At 42.9% G+C, this 19,907-nt stretch overlaps 1 protein-coding gene across 1 annotated transcript in view; it reads left to right on the top strand.

The window, feature by feature from the left end:
• Positions 1–19,907, top strand: part of LOC116376685 (phosphatidylinositol 3-kinase regulatory subunit alpha-like) — a 245,533-nt gene that overhangs the window by 120,139 nt on the left and 105,487 nt on the right. The window contains exons 3-4 of the mRNA XM_031838032.1: positions 16,127–16,219; positions 16,332–16,409. Of these exons, the coding sequence (XP_031693892.1) occupies positions 16,127–16,219; positions 16,332–16,409 (171 nt within the window). The remainder of the gene's footprint in view (positions 1–16,126; positions 16,220–16,331; positions 16,410–19,907) is intronic.

Below are 19,907 nucleotides of genomic sequence, written 5' to 3'. Positions count from 1 at the left end.
GACAAGATTGTGTAGTTCAGGATAGATCTAGTATACAGTCAATGTAAAAAGTAATGTGTGCAGTATGCAACACCGCAGTGCTGAAGTGAACAATACAAACCTCCACATACTCATGCCGCAGACGTTTGACCCTCTCTGAATTCCGCTCAAAAGGCACTCGATAAAGTTGTTTCATTTGAACCTGATGTCTTTTCAGGATGCGTGCCAGTGTTGACGGAGACCTGATGGACATTATTGAAAATGGCACCGATAATGTTGGCTTGTAGTTCTTTGAACCTGATAGCATTATTGAAAATGGCATGGTCACCGATAATGTTGGTTTGTAGTTCTGAGCCTGATAGCATTATTGAAAATGGCATGGTCACCGATAATGTTGGCTTGTAGTTCTCTGAGCCTGATAGCATTATTGAAAATGGCATGGTCACTGATAATGTTGGCTTGTAGTTCTCTGAGCCTGATAGTATTATTGAAAATGGCATGGTCACTGATAATGTTGGCTTGTAGTTCTCTGAGCCTGATAGCATTATTGAAAATGGCATGGTCACCGATAATGTTGGCTTGTAGTTCTGAGCCTGATAGCAAAACCATGTTTATTATCTCTCTCTCTCTCTTGTTCTTGCATGAATATGGGCCCCCTTCCTCCTTGTCGTTCCCGACCCTCAATCCTATGTAGAGAATAATACATGTAACTTACTGTACAATGTCACAGGAAGGGGTATCACAAGTGCTGATATGGTGCAGACAATAAGCAGCTGATTACTGTAACTGTAGACAGATCTTTTACCTGTTTTCCTGTCGAAAAGTCCTTATGACAGATGCCACTGTATATCTGCTAAGATTTGTCTGAACTCTCAGTCCAGCCTCCCTCAGGGTCAATCCGTGGTTCACAACATGGTCCACTGGTGTTGCACGAATGTCATTTGATAAGTTTGGTCCTCTTCTTCTTTGTGCACGTTCTCCTCCTGCTTCAGGTCTTCCTTGACCTCTGGCTCGGCCTATTCCTCTACCTCCTCCTCTGTGTACTCCTCCTTCTCCTCCTCTGTGTACTCCTCCTTCTCCTCCTCTGTGTACTCCTCCTTCTCCTCCTCTGTGTACTCCTCCTTCTCCTCCTCTGTGTACTCCTCCTTCTCCTCCTCTGTGTACTCCTCCTCTCACACTCACTCTTCTTCTGACTCCTTCCATTTTGGTTGAAGGCAGGTGAACCTACCTGCTGCATTTTTATAGTGCTTAAACCTGATTGGTGTGTCTACAATTTAGCAGTCATGTGTTTGTGCACGTGATGGCTGTGTTTAACAGATTGGCTCATAGGTGTGGTAATTTGACAGTCAGTGCTTTAGAATTGCAAGGAAGTGACATCATGATATACTTCTGTGTCTGATGTATACAAGTGTGTTTAGTGTTTTGCAAATCACTGTGTGTAATGTTTTGCAAATAGTGTGAAGCTGACAATGTTCTTACAGTTGTGCAAATCGAGCCTTGTGTTTTGCTCCTTGAGTGTAAGGTTTTGCTAATTGTGGGAAAAGTTCAATTTTAGTGTGTAAGCAATCGTAAAAAACTGTAAAGTGGCATTTGCTTTGCGGCCAGCCTACATTTCCCTTCATTCCTCTCTCTCCTGCTCTCTCTCTCTCTCTCTCTCTCTCCCTCTCTCCTCTCCTGTACCTCAGGTCCTCTGCCCATCTCTAGCACCCCTGTCATTGGTTAGAGGGGAACCTATCCCCCTCTATCCCCCTCTCCCACTCTTCCACCAGACTGGCGCTGCCTGCTACCTGTGTGTTCTGGGCCAGGTTTCACACATGCATGTGCATTACCATAGACACACACACATAAGCATACACACACACATATACTTAAACACACTCAAACTCACATCGAAGGCATACAACCACAATCAAGCTCATATTGACTGCATGCTCATGCTGATTCCATAGACTGTAGAATCCCTTCTGATGGGCTGTTTTCCTGATGTCATCACTTGTGTCAGTCATCTGATGCTGGAGCTGGGTGTCTCTGTGGGCCTCCATTGATTACTGTAATGTATCGTTTTAGCCCTGTGGATCAATAGCTAGTCAGGACCCCCAGTCAGGCCAAGCCCCCATCCACACACACACACACACACACACACACACACACACACACACACACAACAGCAAATTCAATTAAACTCTCTGATACATATTCACCATTAACTATTTTTTTTTAAATCAATGCACATGTTTGCTTTCCAGGTTAGAAAGTTTGTGGATTACTCTGTGTGTGTGTGTGTGTGTGTGTGTGTGTGTGTGTGTGTGTGTGTGTGTGTGTGTGTGTGTGTGTGTGTGTGTGTTTAACTAGATTGGAGTCCCTGTTGAGGTAAATGCTGGGTTATTTGGGAACGTGAAGCCATTTTGATGGCGGACAGCAAGCGGGTGGGCCTATCTATCAGAGTTGATGAATGGGGTTGAGATGGAAAGAGGCAGGAGGGAGGGAGGGCGGTGGAGAGATGGAGGGGAGGATGGAGGTAGAGGAATCGGAGGGGGGGGGGGGGGGTCTCGGCTGGATGTCTACCCAGGGAACCAGGCTATAGACATGTTCACATGATAAAGAGCACTTTTTGAAATGGAGAACCAGTCTGGTGGGTAGAGGGAGAGAGAGATCAGGCCAGTCTGGTGGGTAGAGGGAGAGAGAGATCAGGCCAGTCTGGTGGGTAGAGGGAGAGAGAGATCAGGCCAGTCTGGTGGGTAGAGGGAGAGAGAGATCAGGCCAGTGGACAGAGGAGAGGAAACAGAGGGAAGAGAGAGGTACAGTGTTAGCAATTAGTCAGGGAGGTACAGAGTAGGCCTTCACAGTAGAAGTACAGTGTTAGTAATTAGTTAGGGAGGTACAGAGTAGGCCTTCACAGTAGAAGTACAGTGTTAGTAATTAGTCAGGGAGGTACAGAGTAGGCCTTCACAGTAGAAGTACAGTGTTAGTAATTAGTCAGGGAGGTACAGAGTAGGCCTTCACAGTAGAAGTACAGTACCTAATAACATTCACAGTTTTTCAGTTCCCCCACAGTATTACTTGATAAACACACATAAAACACAGTGAAACCTTCATGACAACATGTCAGTACACAGTCATTATCACTAGTAGTACTTTGGGGACATCATCACTGTAGCATGACTGCCCATTATCCTGTCAGAAGCATGTTAACACACCACTGTCATTCATGGCCATCTGTGCAGACTGCGTGGCCAAAGAGCTTTATTTTCATGTCGTCCAACCAATGTAAACGCCTGGAGTTTGATAAACGGCATTGGCACTTGGATTGGAATCGGTGCTTTGGACAGAAGACATGAAAATAGAGCTGTGCAGTGATAAATGGGAACAAACTGTTCTGTCCTCTTCTCTTGTCTTTTTTTAACCATGAATAATAGATGCTGTGCTCCACTCCACAGTGCTGTCTGTCTGTCCGTCCGTCCTTCTGTGTCTCTTCACACACTGGCCTACCTACCCCCCACCCTCCACTGTGTGTGTGTGTGTGTGTGTGTGTGTGTGTGTGTGTGTGTGTGTGTGTGTGTGTGTGTGTGTGTGTGTGTGTGTGTGTGTGACATACCTCCACATTCTCCATCACACAGAGGAAGTTACAAGTCATTTAATATAAGAAATACTCACAGGACAGCTTGATTCCAATGGCCTGGGGACCTCTTCACCACAATATATTACTAGATCATTATATTATATTAAATTAATTCTATTCTCAGGTTATTATGAAAAATAAGTGTTTTTATGACATCAAACTGTTTATACTACTGTATCTGTGCAGTGTCCAGTCAGACTTGCATTCACATGCCCCCTAGTGCGACCCTAGGCTTACTGCAGGCCAGGACTGCTGCTAGAGACAAAGCAGAGACAAAATCACCAGCAGCACTACTCTCCACATAGAGATAATTGAGGGAAATAGATAAATTAGCAAGCACAGATATCCACATGTATAGCATATGTACACAACTTACATTGAAGCACATATACATCTTGCATTTCATCATACCTCAAACTATGAATATCGTCTACCATCAGATATGCGTTTCTTGATATGCAGTGGGGTCCGAAATTACTGACACCCTTGATAAAGATCAGCAAAAATGACTGTATAAAGTAAATCATTAAAATACTGAGCTATATTGTATGCTCAACATTTTTTGGGAAATTACATTATTTTATACTAATACAATTGCTTAGATAAAGTGATTTTGTTTAACAATAATTTTTAAATATATATATATATCAACGATGTCCCTCTTGCTGCTGGTGATTCTCTGATCCACCTCTACTCAGACGACACTATTCTGTATACTTCTGGCCCCTCTTTGGACACTGTGTTAACTAACCTCCAGACGAGCTTCAATGCCATATAACTCTCCTTCCGTGGCCTCCAACTGCTCTTAAAAGCTAGTAAAACTAAATGCATGCTTTTCAACCGTTCGCTGCCCGCATCCGCCCACCTGACTAGCATCACTACTCTGGACGGTTCTGACCTAGAATACGTGGACAACTACAAATACCTAGGTGTCTGGTTAGACTGTAAACTCTCCTTCCAGACTCACATTAAGCATCTCCAATCCCAAATTAAATCAAGAATAGGCTTTCTATTTCGCAACAAAGCCTTCTTCACTCATACCGCCAAGCTTACCCTAGTAAAACTGACTATCCTACCGATCCTTGACTTTGGCGATGACATATACAAAATAGTTTCCAATACTCTACTCAGCAAATTGGCTGTAGTCTATCACAGTGCCATCCGTTTTGTTACCAAATAACCATACACCACCCACCACTGCGACCTGTATGCTCTAGTCGGCTGGCCCTCGCTACATATTCGTCGCCAGACCCACTGGCTCCAGGTCATCTATAAGTCTATGCTAGGTAAAGCGCCGCCTTATCTCAGCTCACTGGTCACCATAGCAGCACCCACCCATCCGTCATAGTTTTTTATTTCACCTTTATTTATCCAGGTAGGCAAGTTGAGAACAAGTTCTCATTTACAATTGCGACCTGGCCAAGATAAAGCAAAGCAGTTCGACACATACAACGACACAGAGTTACACATGGAGTAAAACAAACATACAGTCAATAATACAGTAGAAACAAGTCTATATACGATGTGAGCAAATGAGGTGAGATAAGGGAGGTAGTTGGATAGTTGAAGTGTACCTATGATGAAAATTACAGGCCTCTCTCATCTTTTTAAGTGGGAGAACTTGCACAATTGGTGGCTGACTAAATACTTTTTTGCCCCACTGTATATACACTCACCTCTGTTCTACTGCGCTCCATGTTACAGTAGGCAGTGCTACTGCGCTCCATGTTTCAGTAGGCTGTGCTACTGTGCTCCATGTTACAGTAGGCTGTGCTACTGCGCTCCATGTCACAGTAGGCTGTACTACTCCTCACCTCTGTTCTACTGTGCTGCTGCCTGACTGCATCTCCTACAAAGGTTCTGGGGACCATGTGCATTTCTATTGGTTTGGGATTGTCTCTATTGTTGAGCTCCTGATATCCAAATAGCTGGAGATGGTATATAGCCTATGCCAGGGACTGTTGTGCATTTCTACAGTCACACACCTTCAATCTGATATGGGATTTTGTTGTATTATGTGCCAAGTGTTTTGTTATGTTAACAATTTCGTCATATTGCTTGTGTGTGTGGGTGCATGTGCGTGTGTGTGTGTGTGTGTGGGTGCATGTGCGTGTGTGTGTGTGTGTGTGTGTGTGTGTTTGTGTGTGTGTGTGTGTGTGTTTGTGTGTTTGTGTGTGTGTGTGTGTGTTTGTGTGTGTGTGTGTGTGTGTGTGTGTGTGTGTGTGTGTGTGTGTGTGTGTGTGTGTGTGTGTGTGTGTGTGTGTGTGTGTGTGTGTGTGTGTGTGTGTGTGTGATTGAGGCAGAGGGCTGAGATACAGAGAGAGAGAGAAGGAAAGGAAGGAAAGACAGAGAGCAATAGGTAAATTAATATTTTGTTCCATGTCTCTCGGCTGTTTGCTCATTCCTGCTCTGTGCGCTGAGAGTCCCGTTGGAGCGGCTCACAGGATGTGGAGAAATTAAATACGTAGCATGTCACTGGAATACCAATTGTATCCCCTTTACGTGTGTGTGTGTGTGTGTGTGTGTGTGTGTGTGTGTGTGTGTGTGTGTGTGTGTGTGTGTGTGTGTGTGTGTGTGTGTGTGTGGCAATGGTCCTCAAAATTGATAAAAGGTAAGAAATACAGTTCTGTTAAATGTACCTGCTGAATAATGTAGTAAGATACTCAACTATTTTTTAATTACATCAAATATTGAGTGTATTATAGTACATAAACAATTGTATAATGAGAGACTTCAGCTATTCAATTGAATGTGAAATATCATATTCTAGGGATGGCCATTTGATATCATTTTTAACAGCCTGTCAACTTAGCTTTCCCACAAAGTGCAACATTACTTATTCATGATTGATGTAATCTAGAATATTAAACACAAGGTGGAAAGGTTTTGTGTCAAAATAGCAGCCACTTGATGTGAACATCAACATAACATACAGTGCATTCGGAAAGGATTCAGACCCGTTCCATCGTTCCAGATTTTGTTACGTTACAGCCTTATTGTAAAATGGATTAAATAAATAAAACAATCTCAATTTACAATACCCCATAAAGCAAAAACGTTTATTTTTATTTTTTGTTTTTTAAACATTTTTGCAAATCTATTCAAATTAAAAAACATAAATACTTTATTTACAAATTATTCAGAGCCTTTGCTATGAGTCTCGAAATAGAGCTCAAGTGCATCCTGTTTCCATTGATCATCCTTTAGATGTTTCTACAACTTGATTGGCAAATTCAATTGATTGGAGATGATTTGGAAAGGCACACACCTGTCTACATAAGGTCCCACAGTTGACAGTGCATGTCAGAGCAAAAACCAAGTAATGAGGTCGAAGGAATTGTCAGTAGAGCTCAGAGACAGGATTGAGTCAAGGCACAGATCTGGGGAAAGGTACTAAAAAATATGCGTTATTGAAGGTCCTCAAGAACACAGTGGCCTCCATCATTCTTAAATGGAAGAAGTTTGGAACCACCGGCCGCCCGGCCAAACTGAGCAATCGGGGGAGAAGGACTGTGGTCAGGGAGGTGACTAAGAACCCGATGATCACTCTGACAGAGCTCCAGAGTTCCTCTGTGGAGATGGAAGATCCTCCCAGAAGGACAATTGTCTCTGCAGCACTCCACCAATCAGGCCTTTATGGTAGAGCAGCCAGACGGAAGCCACTCCTCAGTTCTGTGGGCGGTAACCGAAAGGTTGCTGGATCGAAGCCCCGAGCTGACACCACTCATCACCTGGCAAATACCATCCCTACAGTGAAGCATGGTGGTGGCAACATCATGCTGTGGGAAAGTTAGTTCAGTGGCAGGGACTGGGAGACTAGTCAGGATCGAAGCCCCGAGCTGACACCACTCATCACCTGGCAAATACCATCCCTACAGTGAAGCATGGTGGTGGCAACATCATGCTGTGGGAAGGTTTCAGTGGCAGGGACTGGGAGACTAGTCAGGATCGAGGCCCCAAGCTGACACCACTCATCACCTGGCAAATACCATCCCTACAGTGAAGCATGGTGGTGGCAACATCATGCTGTGGGAAAGTTTCAGTGGCAGGGACTGGGAGACTAGTCAGGATCGAGGCCCCAAGCTGACACCACTCATCACCTGGCAAATACCATCCCTACAGTGAAGCATGGTGGTGGCAACATCATGCTGTGGGAAAGTTTCAGTGGCAGGGACTGGGAGACTAGTCAGGATCGAGGCCCCAAGCTGACACCACTCATCACCTGGCAAATACCATCCCTACAGTGAAGCATGGTGGTGGCAACATCATGCTGTGGGAAAGTTTCAGTGGCAGGGACTGGGAGACTAGTCAGGATCGAGGCCCCAAGCTGACACCACTCATCACCTGGCAAATACCATCCCTACAGTGAAGCATGGTGGTGGCAACATCATGCTGTGGGAAAGTTTCAGTGGCAGGGACTGGGAGACTAGTCAGGATCGAGGCCCCAAGCTGACACCACTCATCACCTGGCAAATACCATCCCTACAGTGAAGCATGGTGGTGGCAACATCATGCTGTGGGAAAGTTTCAGTGGCAGGGAATGGGAGACTAGTCAGGATCGAGGCCTAGATGAACGGAGCGTGTAAATTGATGATATATATTTATATTTTTAAACCATTTTAGAATAAGGCTGTAACGTAATGTGAAAAAAGTCAAGGGGACTGAATACTTTCCGAATGCCCTGTATATCACTAAGGCATATTTATTTGACAATAGGGGAAATGGGAAAAAATTGCTCGATTGCATTAGACATGTTGATTTTTTTGTGTCTGCTTTCTTTTCTGAGTGGTGTTGTGTCTTTGGCTATGCCGGATTAAGTGATATGACATGCTATTCTATAAAATCCTTTCACCGTAATTAATATCACCTGATTGAGCTAATCATGTAAATGTAATTAACTAGAGAGTCGGGGCACCACAAAATAATATTTATAGAGTTGTTATCTTCCGAATAAACTCTTAAAGACCTAGTAATATTTTACATCAATAGCAGTCAATATTAATCGTCACCTTAATTCAGTCTCATCTGAAAGTTGTGAATTCACGAACCCTGGCTAACAAGTTGAATCAGCAATACAAAATTGGGTTTAATTATTTATTTACTAAATACATAACTAATCACACAGAATTACATATACAAAGAATGAATCATACCTTGATTACAAATTATATCATAAAAGAAAACGTCCATAGCGGGCGGAACAGTTATGACAGCTGGTTACACAAAAGAAAAGGGGGGTAGGGTTTAAGTGAAAGAGCGGGAATGTAACGGTTCTCTTTTGGTGAAGGAGAGTCGGACCAAAATGCAGCGTGTAGATTGCGATCCATGTTTAATCAACAAACGTAAAACACGAATCAATACAAAAACTACAAAAACAACAAACGTGGAAACGTAACGAAAACCCGAAACAGCCCTATCTGGTGCAAACACAGAGACAGGAACAATCCCCCACAAACACACAGTGAAACCCAGGCTACCTAAATATGGTTCCCAATCAGAGACAATGACTAACACCTGCCTCTGATGGAGAACCATATCAGGCCAGACATAGAAATAGACAAACTAGACATGAAACATAGAATGCCCACTCAGCTCACACCCTGACCAACCAAAACATAGAAATATACAAAGTAAACTATGGTCAGGGTGTGACAGGGAAGACTGAGGAACAAAGGGAGAAGCTGTGCTATTGTAAATACAGTATCTTATGCATTCTAAATTACCGCCCATTTGGAAAAGGAAAATGCAATAAATATTTACTCTGAGCTGCGCTTCGGTAGGTTGGTGGTAGATGGAAGAATGTCTCTGGTGGTAAATTGATACGTTGTAGTAACGTTGTTGTGTGGTAGACGGGATACTCTGTCTGTTCTTTCCTAGCCCACGTGTGCAGCTGCTGTTGCTAACTCAAAGGCTAGGAGGTATCACTTCTGTAGTGAATAAGAGTTCAAAGTTCATACCATTCGCAACCAAAGCTCACGCTGAGGTTGGCTTAGTTCTGTAGTTGACATGTTAGTCCTTTTAACGCAGAGGCTGCAGACCTCACGTACTTGGAACAGGAGGTTACATTTTCGTCAAGGCTTTATATAGTGGATCGAGAAGGGTGTGTCTGAAAAGTTTTATAACCCATGTTACTTCACAGGGGCGGGCCACTGATTGAGCAGAGCCCTAACCTTATGAAAACCCAAATCTCTCATTTGAAAGCTAAAATTACATTTAAATCTATATCTTATATTCAAACATTTAAATTGAACAACAATTCCATGTGATTCCGATAACTCTGATGTGTAGACTTTCCACTGTAGAGTTTATGTCATCCATTCATTGATGAGGATGTCTCAGGTGACAACCGAACTGACATCATATTCATTAAGTACCACCGCATATGTTCAATTAGTCGGATTACCAGAATATAGTTCATTTCCCCCACCTTCGTTGGGTTCCCAGAATCTCTATGTTAACCAAGGGGTTTTCAAATGTCACATCAGTAGGGTAGAGAGAGGAAAAATGGGGGAGAGGTATTTATGACTGTCATAAACCTACCCCCAGGCCACCTCCATGACAGTGGTGACTTTGTTAACATTATCATCTAATCAAACGTCAAAAATGTTGTATCCGACAAAGGGGAATAAAACTGGAAATAGGCCATTTTCTCTTCTCTCGTTTAATACACATCAATATGTGTGTGTGTGTGTGTGTGTGTGTGTGTGTATGCCTGCTCCTTTGTATCAGAGAGAATGCTTCCATTACTCTGGTGTGGCAGCAGCTTATTCATCTACAATACCTGTTCAGCTGTGGATCTCCTCTTCTTTAACCTCTACAATACCTGTTCAGCTGTGGATCTCCTCTTCTTTAACCTCTACAATACCTGTTCAGCTGTGGAACGCCTCTTCTTTAACCTCTACAATACCTGTTCAGCTGTGGATCTCCTCTTCTTTAACCTCTACAATACCTGTTCAGCTGTGGATCTCCTCTTCTTTAACCTCTACAATACCTGCCACACATTAGAATAGCTGGATAGCTGGATATGCTGGATATGCTGGATATGCTGGATAGCTGGATAGCTGGATAGCTGGATAGCTGGATATGCTGGATAGTTGAATAGCTGGATAGCTGGATAGCTGGATAGCTGGATAGCTGGATATGCTGGATAGCTGAATAGCTGGATAGCTGGATAGCTGGATAGCTGGATAGCTGGATATGCTGGATAGCTGGATATGCTGGATAGCTGGATAGCTGGATAGCTGGATAGCTGGATAGCTGAATAGCTGGATAGCTGGATATGCTGGATAGCTGGATAGCTGGATAGCTGGATATGCTGGATAGCTGGATAGCTGGATAGCTGGATAGCTGGATATGCTAATCCATAATTGGGATGCTTCTTTCTTTCTTTTGTCTTCTAATTGATTTCCAAAAGTGGGAATTTCACAGCTGCTCTCAATTCTACTTGGCTTCTTCTATATGAATCCCAGATGTTGTTTAACTACCCTTTAACTGCTAGTTGCATATCCCGGGTAGGCAGACTTATTTTACGTGATCTTTTATTCAAATAAACTGTCTGGTTCCTGGCCATGAATCAGCTTGTCTGATTGAGGCATGGGTCTGGCCGTCACCTTTCAGGCTGAGATAGCAGCTAGCTATGTTATTAGCAAATACATCTATAAGGCCCCCCACCTCCAAATGAACACCAACAAACAAACAGCCACTTTATTCTGGTGGGCTGGTGAAACCATGGCAGCAGATGTGGTTAGCCCCAGTGTCACGCCCTGACCTTAGAGAGCCTTTTTATGTCTCTATTTGGTTTGGGAATTCTATGTTTTTGTTTTCTATGATTTTGTATTTCTATGTTTTGGCCGGGTATGGTTCTCAATCAGGGACAGCTGTCTATCGTTGTCTCTGATTGGGAACTATACTTAGGTAGCCCTTTCCCTCCTTTCAGTGTGGGTAGTTAACTTTGGTTGTGGTACTTAGCGCTTAAGCTTCACGGTTGTTTTTGTATGGTTTATTGTTTTTGTCGGCATCATCCTAATAAAAAGGAATATGTACGCTCACCACGCTGCGCTTTGGTCTACTTCATTCTACGGCCGTGACACCCAGTGTATTGAAGAAACAAGCCGGTGGCGAGCATAGGTTTTAATTTGACAATGCTTGTGTGTGATACCAAACAGTTTGTCTGGAGGGACTAGCTAGCTAGCTAAACAATGAACTGGCATAATCCCAACTCATACTACTACCAATACAAACAAGAGAGAGAGCTGTAGCTGTCATAGCTGTAGTATGATTTTGCAGGTAGCTAAATCTAACAAACTAGGTTCAATGTTAGCTAGCTAACATCAGGCTATAACTATAACTAGCAATGCAAATTGATTTTTGATTCGAATAATATTACTACACAGATCATACATGTAACATTAGCTATCGAGCCAGCTAGCTAACCTTTGCTAACTAACAGTATGCTTAAACATGCAATAAAAACGACTAAAAATGACTAAATTAGAAACCTATATCTGAAAATGTAGCTAGACTCTTACATTGATGAACGCTTCATGGCAGACTGGAACCGTTTTGTTTGTAGCTACATCTTGTTTGGCCAGCATTGTGTCAAGTCACTCCAGTGCACACTGACCGTGGCATGTGTAGAAAGTAGCCCATCACTTTTACCAAGTGATCTGTCGATAGCGCCTGCTAAATTCAGGGCATCAATGTCGAAAACCAGCTACCGCACGGCAAGAGGTACCGGAGCGCCAAGTATAGGACCAAAAGGCTCCTTAACAGCTTCTACCCACAAGCCATGAGACTGCTGAACAATTAATCAAATGGCCACCGGACTATTTACATTGACCCCCCCCCATTTGTTTTGTACACTGCTGCTACTCGCTGTTTATTATCTATGGATAGTCACTTCACCCCTACCTACATGTACAAATGACCTCAACGAACCTGTACCCCCCCACATTGACTCGGTACTGGTACCCCCTGTATATAGCCTCATTATTGTTATTTTATTGTGTTACTTTAAAAAAAAATACTTTTGTTTATTTGGTAAATATTTTCTTAACTCTTCTTGAACTGCACTGTTGGTTAAGTAAGCCTTTCACAGTAAGGTCTACACTTGTATTTGGCGCATGTGACAGACAAAGTCTGATTTGATTTGTTGAGAAAAGTAGCAAAACTGTTGTAGTTCTTGATGGCTAAAGTTATATCTTTCAAAAAACACATACTGAACAGCTCATGTCATAGATAGAAGCATTTTACATGGCAGACCAATCCAAACTCATCTCCCGCCATGTCCAGCCCATCCATTATCTCAGCCAATCATGGCTAGCGAGAAGGTTCCTGGCTTTTTCTGTGGCTAAACCAAATAGGCTTGTAATTGAACTATTTTATTTATATTTGTGGATGGAATACAAGTGTGTTACTAAGGCACATGAAAGTTCACATGTCCCAGAAGGCATTTCTGCCAAAAAACACATTTTGATCAACAACAACAAAAAAGTAATGACCTACACTACCGGTCAAAAGTTTTAGAACAACTACTCGTTCAAGGGTTTTCCTATATTTTTACTACATTGCAGAATAGTAGAGAAGACATCAACACTATGAAATAACACATATGGAATCATGTAGTAACTAAAAAAGCGTTTGAAAATATCAAAATATATTTTAGATTTAAGATTCTTCAAATTGACACCCTTTGCCTTGATGACAGCTTTGTACACTCTTGGCATTCTCTCAACCAGCTTCATGTGGTAGTCACCTGGAATGCATTTCAATTAACAGGTGTGCCTTCTTTAAATTTCATTTGTGGAATTTCTTTCCTTCTTTATGCCTTTGAGCCAATCAGTGGTGTTGTGACAAGGTAGGGGACGTATACAGAAGATAGCCCCTATTTGGTAAAAGAGGACAATGACCCAACACCCATCCAGGCTGTGTAAGGGCTATTTTACCAAGAAGGAGATTGAGGGCATCAGATGACCTGGCCTCCACATTCCCCCGACCTCAACTAAATTGAGATGGTTTGGGATGAGTTGGACCGCAGAGTGAAGGCAAAGCATCCAACAAGTGCTCAGCATATGTGGGAACTCCTTCATGACTGTTGGAAAAGCATTCCAGGTGAAGCTGGTTGAGAGAATGCCAAGCATGTGCAAAGCTGCCATCAAGGCAAAGGGTGGCTATATGAAGAATCTCAAATATAAAATATATTTTGATTCGTTTAACACTTTTTTAGTTACTACATCATTCCGTTCGTGTTATTTCATAGTTTTGCTAATGCCAGCTACCTACGCTAATGGTATCTCCTATGGGGACAGCTGAAAACCCCTTCAAGGTTCTAGATAGCACCTTTTTTTCTAATAGTGAATGCTAATGTAGGCAGCATTCCTACAACCTTTTTACTCTTGATGATAATGGCAACAGATTCCCTTGAGCGTGTGTAGAAAGCATATAGGGTGTGTGGTCGAGGCCGTGGTGAGAGAGCGGGCAGGGAACAGTGGATTGGCTGGTGTGTTCTGTGGTGTGACCAGGGCCTCACCTCTCGGCTGACATTTAACAAGGTCTTTACTCTTGTGTGTGTGTGTGTGTGTGTGTGTGTGTGTGTGTGTGTGTGTGTGTGTGTGTGTGTGTGTGTGTGTGTGTGTGTGTGTGTGTGTGTGTGTGTGTGTGTGTGTGTGTGTGTGTGTGTGTGTGTGCGTGTGCATGTGTGTGTGTGGCTAGTGCATTTGTCACACGGAGCAGAGGAGCGGAATTTAAATGATGCTCCTGAAAGAACCAGAGATGCACAGAGGAGGCAGTGCAGGTCAAACACTTACGCATCCACATCTCTCTCTTTATTTTCTCTCTCTCTATTCTCTCTCTCTCTTTATTTTCTCTCTCTCTATTCTCTCTCTCTCTCTCTATTCTCTCTCTCTCTTTATTTTCTCTCTCTCTATTCTCTCTCTCTCTCTCTATTCTCTCTCTTTATTCTCTCTCTATTCTACCTCTATCTTTATTCTCTCTATCTTTATTCTCTCTATCTTTATTCTCTCTCTCTTTATTCTCTCTCTCTTTATTCTCTCTCTTGTTTATTCTCTCTCTCTCTCTCTCTCTTTATTCTCTCTCTCTCTTTATTCTCTCTCTCTCTTTATTCTCTCTCTCTTTATTTTCTCTCTCTCTTTATTATCTCTCTTGTTATTCTCTCTCTCTTTCTCTCTCTCTTTATTCTCTCTCTCTCTTTATTCTCTCTCTCTCTTTATTCTCTCTCTCTTTATTCTCTCTCTCTCTTTATTCTCTCTCTTTATTCTCTCTCTCTTTATTCTCTCTCTCTTTATTTTCTCTCTTCTCTTTATTCTCTCTCTTGTTTATTCTCTCTCTCTCTCTCTCTCTCTCTCTCTCTTTATTCTCTCTCTCTCTTTATTCTCTCTCTCTTTATTTTCTCTCTCTCTTTATTCTCTCTCTTGTTTATTCTCTCTCTCTCTCTCTCTCTCTCTCTTTATTCTCTCTCTCTCTTTATTCTCTCTCTCTTTATTTTCTCTCTCTCTTTATTATCTCTCTTGTTTATTCTCTCTCTCTCTCTCTCTCTCTCTCTCTTTATTCTCTCTCTCTCTTTATTCTCTCTCTCTCTCTTTATTCTCTCTCTCTTTATTCTCTCTCTCTCTTTATTCTCTCTCTTTATTTTCTCTCTCTCTTTATTCTCTCTCTCTTTATTCTCTTTCTTTATTTTCTCTCTCTCTTTATTCTCTCTCTTGTTTATTCTCTCTCTCTCTCTCTCTCTCTTTATTCTCTCTCTCTCTTTATTCTCTCTCTCTCTTTATTCTCTCTCTCTTTATTTTCTCTCTCTCTTTATTCTCTCTCTTGTTTATTCTCTCTCTCTCTCTCTCTCTTTATTCTCTCTCTCTCTTTATTCTCTCTCTCTCTTTATTCTCTCTCTCTTTATTCTCTCTCTCTCTTTATTCTCTCTCTTTATTCTCTCTCTTCTATCTCTCTATCTTTATTTTCTCTCTCTTTATTCTCTCTATCTTTATTCTCTCTCTATTCTATCTCTCTATCTTTATTCTCTCTCTTTATTCTCTCTCTATTCTATCTCTCTATCTTTATTCTCTCTCTTTATTCTCTCTATCTTTATTCTCTCTCTTTATTCTCTCTATCTTTATTCTCTCTCTTTATTCTCTCTATCTTTATTCTCTCTCCCTTTATTCTCTCTATCTTTATTCTCTCTCTCTTTATTCTCTCTCTTTATTCTCTCTCTTTATTCTCTCTATCTTTATTCTCTCTCTCTTTATTCTCTCTCTTTATTCTCTCTCTTTATTCTCTCTATCTTTATTCTCTCTCTCTCTTTATTCTCTCTCTATTTATTCTCTCTCTCTTTATTTTCTCTCGCTCTCTCTCTTTTGCTCTCTCACACACACATTCATGTTTGGGTCTGTGGTTGAGTGTGGATCAGTAAGGGAAGCACTAAGGGAATGTGGTTGACTTCTCTTATTTCACGCGTGTGCATTGTCTATGTGTGTAACATCCCTGATCAATGTTCTCCCTCTCTCTCTTTCTCTCGCTCAGTTGGGGGGCCAAGGGAAGCCCCAGAGGTGTGTGCTCTGCCTGACCAGGTTCCTGTGGCACTACACAGGCTGATAGAAGCTCTGGAGAAACAAGGTAAACACTTCCCTAATTTAGAGGAAATATCATGTTGGTAATTTATATTGTATACAATTCTGGAATTATCACACCACGCTATTTCAGTAATTTCTCTCCCCTGCTCGTCTAGGGTTGGAGAGTGAGCCTCTGTACCGGACCACCCCAGCCTCCACCGGACCCCCAGAACTGAGACAGGTTCTAGACACAGGTAAACAAACCCTACACAACCCTACATAACACAGGTACATAAACCCTACTTAACCGTATATAAGAGAGGTACATAATCCCTATATAACCCTACATAACACAGGTACATCATCCCTATGTAACCCTACATAACACAGGTACATAAACCCTACTTAACCGTATATAAGAGAGGTAAATACACCCTATATAACCCTACAAAACACAGGTACATAAACCCTACTTAACCGTATATAAGAGAGGTACATACACCCTTTATAACTCTACAAAACACAGGTACATAAACCCTACAAAATCATTCATAAAACAGGAACATATACCCTACATAACACAGGTACACAAACCCTATATCACCCTACATAACAGAGGTACACAAACCCTATATCACCCTACATAACAGAGGTACACAAACCCTATATCACCCTACATAACACAGGTACACAAACCCTATATCACCCTACATAACACAGGTACACAAACCCTATATCACCCTACATAACACAGGTACATAAACCCTATATCACCCTACATAACAGAGGTACACAAACCCTATATCACCCTACATAACAGAGGTACATAAACCCTATATCACCCTACATAACACAGGTACACAAACCCTATATCACCCTACATAACACAGGTACACAAACCCTATATCACCCTACATAACACAGGTACACAAACCCTATATCACCCTACATAACAGAGGTACACAAACCCTATATCACCCTACATAACACAGGTACACAAACCCTATATCACCCTACATAACACAGGTACACAAACCCTATATCACCCTACATAACACAGGTACATAAACCCTATATCACCCTACATAACAGAGGTACACAAACCCTATATCACCCTACATAACAGAGGTACATAAACCCTATATCACACTACATAAAACAGGTACATAATCCCTATATAACCCTACATAACACAGGTACATAACCCCTATATAACCCTACATAACAGAGGTACATAACCCCTATATAACCCTACATAACAGAGGTACATAATCCCTATATAATCCTACATAACACAGTTCTGGAAACAGATACATGAACCCTGTGTTCATGCTGTCTGTGTAACTCCAATCTGAACAGTGTTTGATCATGTCAGGACACAACTCCAATCTGAACAGTGTTTTATTATGTCAGGACACAACTCCAATCTGAACAGTGTTTGATCATGTCAGGACACAACTCCCATCTGAACAGTATTTTATCATGTCAGGACACAACTCCAATCTGAACAGTGTTTTATCATGTCAGGACACAACTCCAATCTGAACAGTGTTTTATTATGTCAGGACACAACTCCGGAGATCTTAGTCTATTGGGGCAGAAGGAAAGTTGGGAAAGTTTGTGTTGAAGTACAGGCTGGCTCCACAAGGGAGTGCTCTGCCTCTGCACTATTCAGCAGACAGAATAGAACCCGCCTGGGCTTCCCAAAAGCATCGAAGCACTAAGTTAATCTTAATTCTATTGAAACTAAATGGACTGAAGATGATCTTAGTGCTACGATGCTTTTGGGAAACCCCAGCCTTGAACTCTAACTGGGACTGTCTCAGCCTTGAACTCTAACTGGGACTGCCCCAGCCTTGAACTCTAACTGGGACCTTCTCAGCCTTGAACTCTAACTGGGACCTTCTCAGCCTTGAACTCTAACTGGGACTGTCTCAGCCTTGAACTCTAACTGGGATTGTCTCAGCCTTGAACTCTAACTGGGACTGTCTCAGCCTTGAACTCTAACTGGGACTGTCTCAGCCTTGAACTCTAACTGGGACTGTCTCAACCTTGAACTCTAACTGGGAGTGTCTCAGCCTTGAACTCTAACTGGGACTGTCTCAGCCCTGAACTCTAACTGGGACTGCCTCAGCCCTGAACTCTAACTGGGACTGCCTCAGCCTTGAACTCTAACTGGGACTGTCTCAGCCTTGAACTCTAACTGGGACTGCCTCAGCCCTGAACTCTAACTGGGACTGTCTCAGCCTTGAACTCTAACTGGGACTGTCTCAGCCTTGAACTCTAACTGGGACTGTCTCAGCCTTGAACTCTAACTGGGACTGTCTCAGCCTTGAACTCTAACTGGGACTGTCTCAACCTTGAACTCTAACTGGGAGTGTCTCAGCCTTGAACTCTAACTGGGACTGTCTCAGCCCTGAACTCTAACTGGGACTGCCTCAGCCCTGAACTCTAACTGGGATTGTCTCAGCCTTGAACTCTAACTGGGACTGTCTCAGCCTTGAACTCTAACTGGGACTGTCTCAGCCTTGAACTCTAACTGGGACTGTCTCAACCTTGAACTCTAACTGGGAGTGTCTCAGCCTTGAACTCTAACTGGGACTGTCTCAGCCCTGAACTCTAACTGGGACTGCCTCAGCCCTGAACTCTAACTGGGACTGCCTCAGCCTTGAACTCTAACTGGGACTGTCTCAGCCTTGAACTCTAACTGGGACTGCCTCAGCCCTGAACTCTAACTGGGACTGTCTCAGCCTTGAACTCTAACTGGGACTGTCTCAGCCTTGAACTCTAACTGGGACTGTCTCAGCCTTGAACTCTAACTGGGACTGTCTCAGCCTTGAACTCTAACTGGGACTGTCTCAGCCTTGAACTCTATCTGGGACTGTCTCAGCCTTGAACTCTAACTGGGACTGTCTCAGCCTTGAACTCTAACTGGGACTGTCTCAGCCTTGAACTATAACTGGGACTGTCTCAGCCTTGAACTCTAACTGGGACTGTCTCAGCCCTGAACTCTAACTGGGACTGTCTCAGCCCTGAACTCTAGCTGGGACTGTCTCAGCCTTGAACTCTAACTGGGACTGTCTCAGCCTTGAACTCTAACTGGGACTGCCTCAGCCCTGAACTCTAACTGGGACTGCCTCAACACTGAACTCTAACTGGGACTGCCTCAGCCCTGAACTCTAACTGGGACTGTCTCAGCCTTGAACTCTAACTGGGGCTGTCTCAGCCTTTAACTCTAACTGGGACTGTCTCAGCCTTGAACTCTAACTGGGACTGTCTCAGCCTTGAACTCTAACTGGGACTGTCTCAGCCTTGAACTCTAACTGGGACTGTCTCAGCCTTGAACTCTAACTGGGACTGTCTCAGCCTTGAACTCTAACTGGGACTGTCTCAGCCTTGAACTCTAACTGGGACTGTCTCAGCCCTGAACTCTAACTGAGACTGCCTCAGCCCTCAACTCTAACTGGGACTGTCTCAGCCTTGAACTCTAACTGGGACTGTCTCAGCCTTGAACTCTAACTGGGACTATCTCAGCCTTGAACTCTAACTGGGACTGTCTCAGCCCTGAACTCTAACTGGGACTGTCTCAGCCTTGAACTCTAATTGGGACTGTCTCAGCCCTGAACTCTAACTGGGACTGTCTCAGCCCTGAACTCTAACTGGGTCTGTCTCAGCCTTGAACTCTAACTGGGACTGTCTCAGCCTTGAACTCTAACTGGGACTGTCCCAGCCCTGAACTCTAACTGGGAGTG

The sequence above is a fragment of the Oncorhynchus kisutch genome, linkage group LG13 (genome assembly GCF_002021735.2).
Source record: "Oncorhynchus kisutch isolate 150728-3 linkage group LG13, Okis_V2, whole genome shotgun sequence".
Lineage (NCBI taxonomy): Eukaryota > Metazoa > Chordata > Actinopteri > Salmoniformes > Salmonidae > Oncorhynchus > Oncorhynchus kisutch.
Note: the sequence above shows the minus strand (reverse complement) of the source record. Positions and strands in the feature narration are given on the sequence as shown.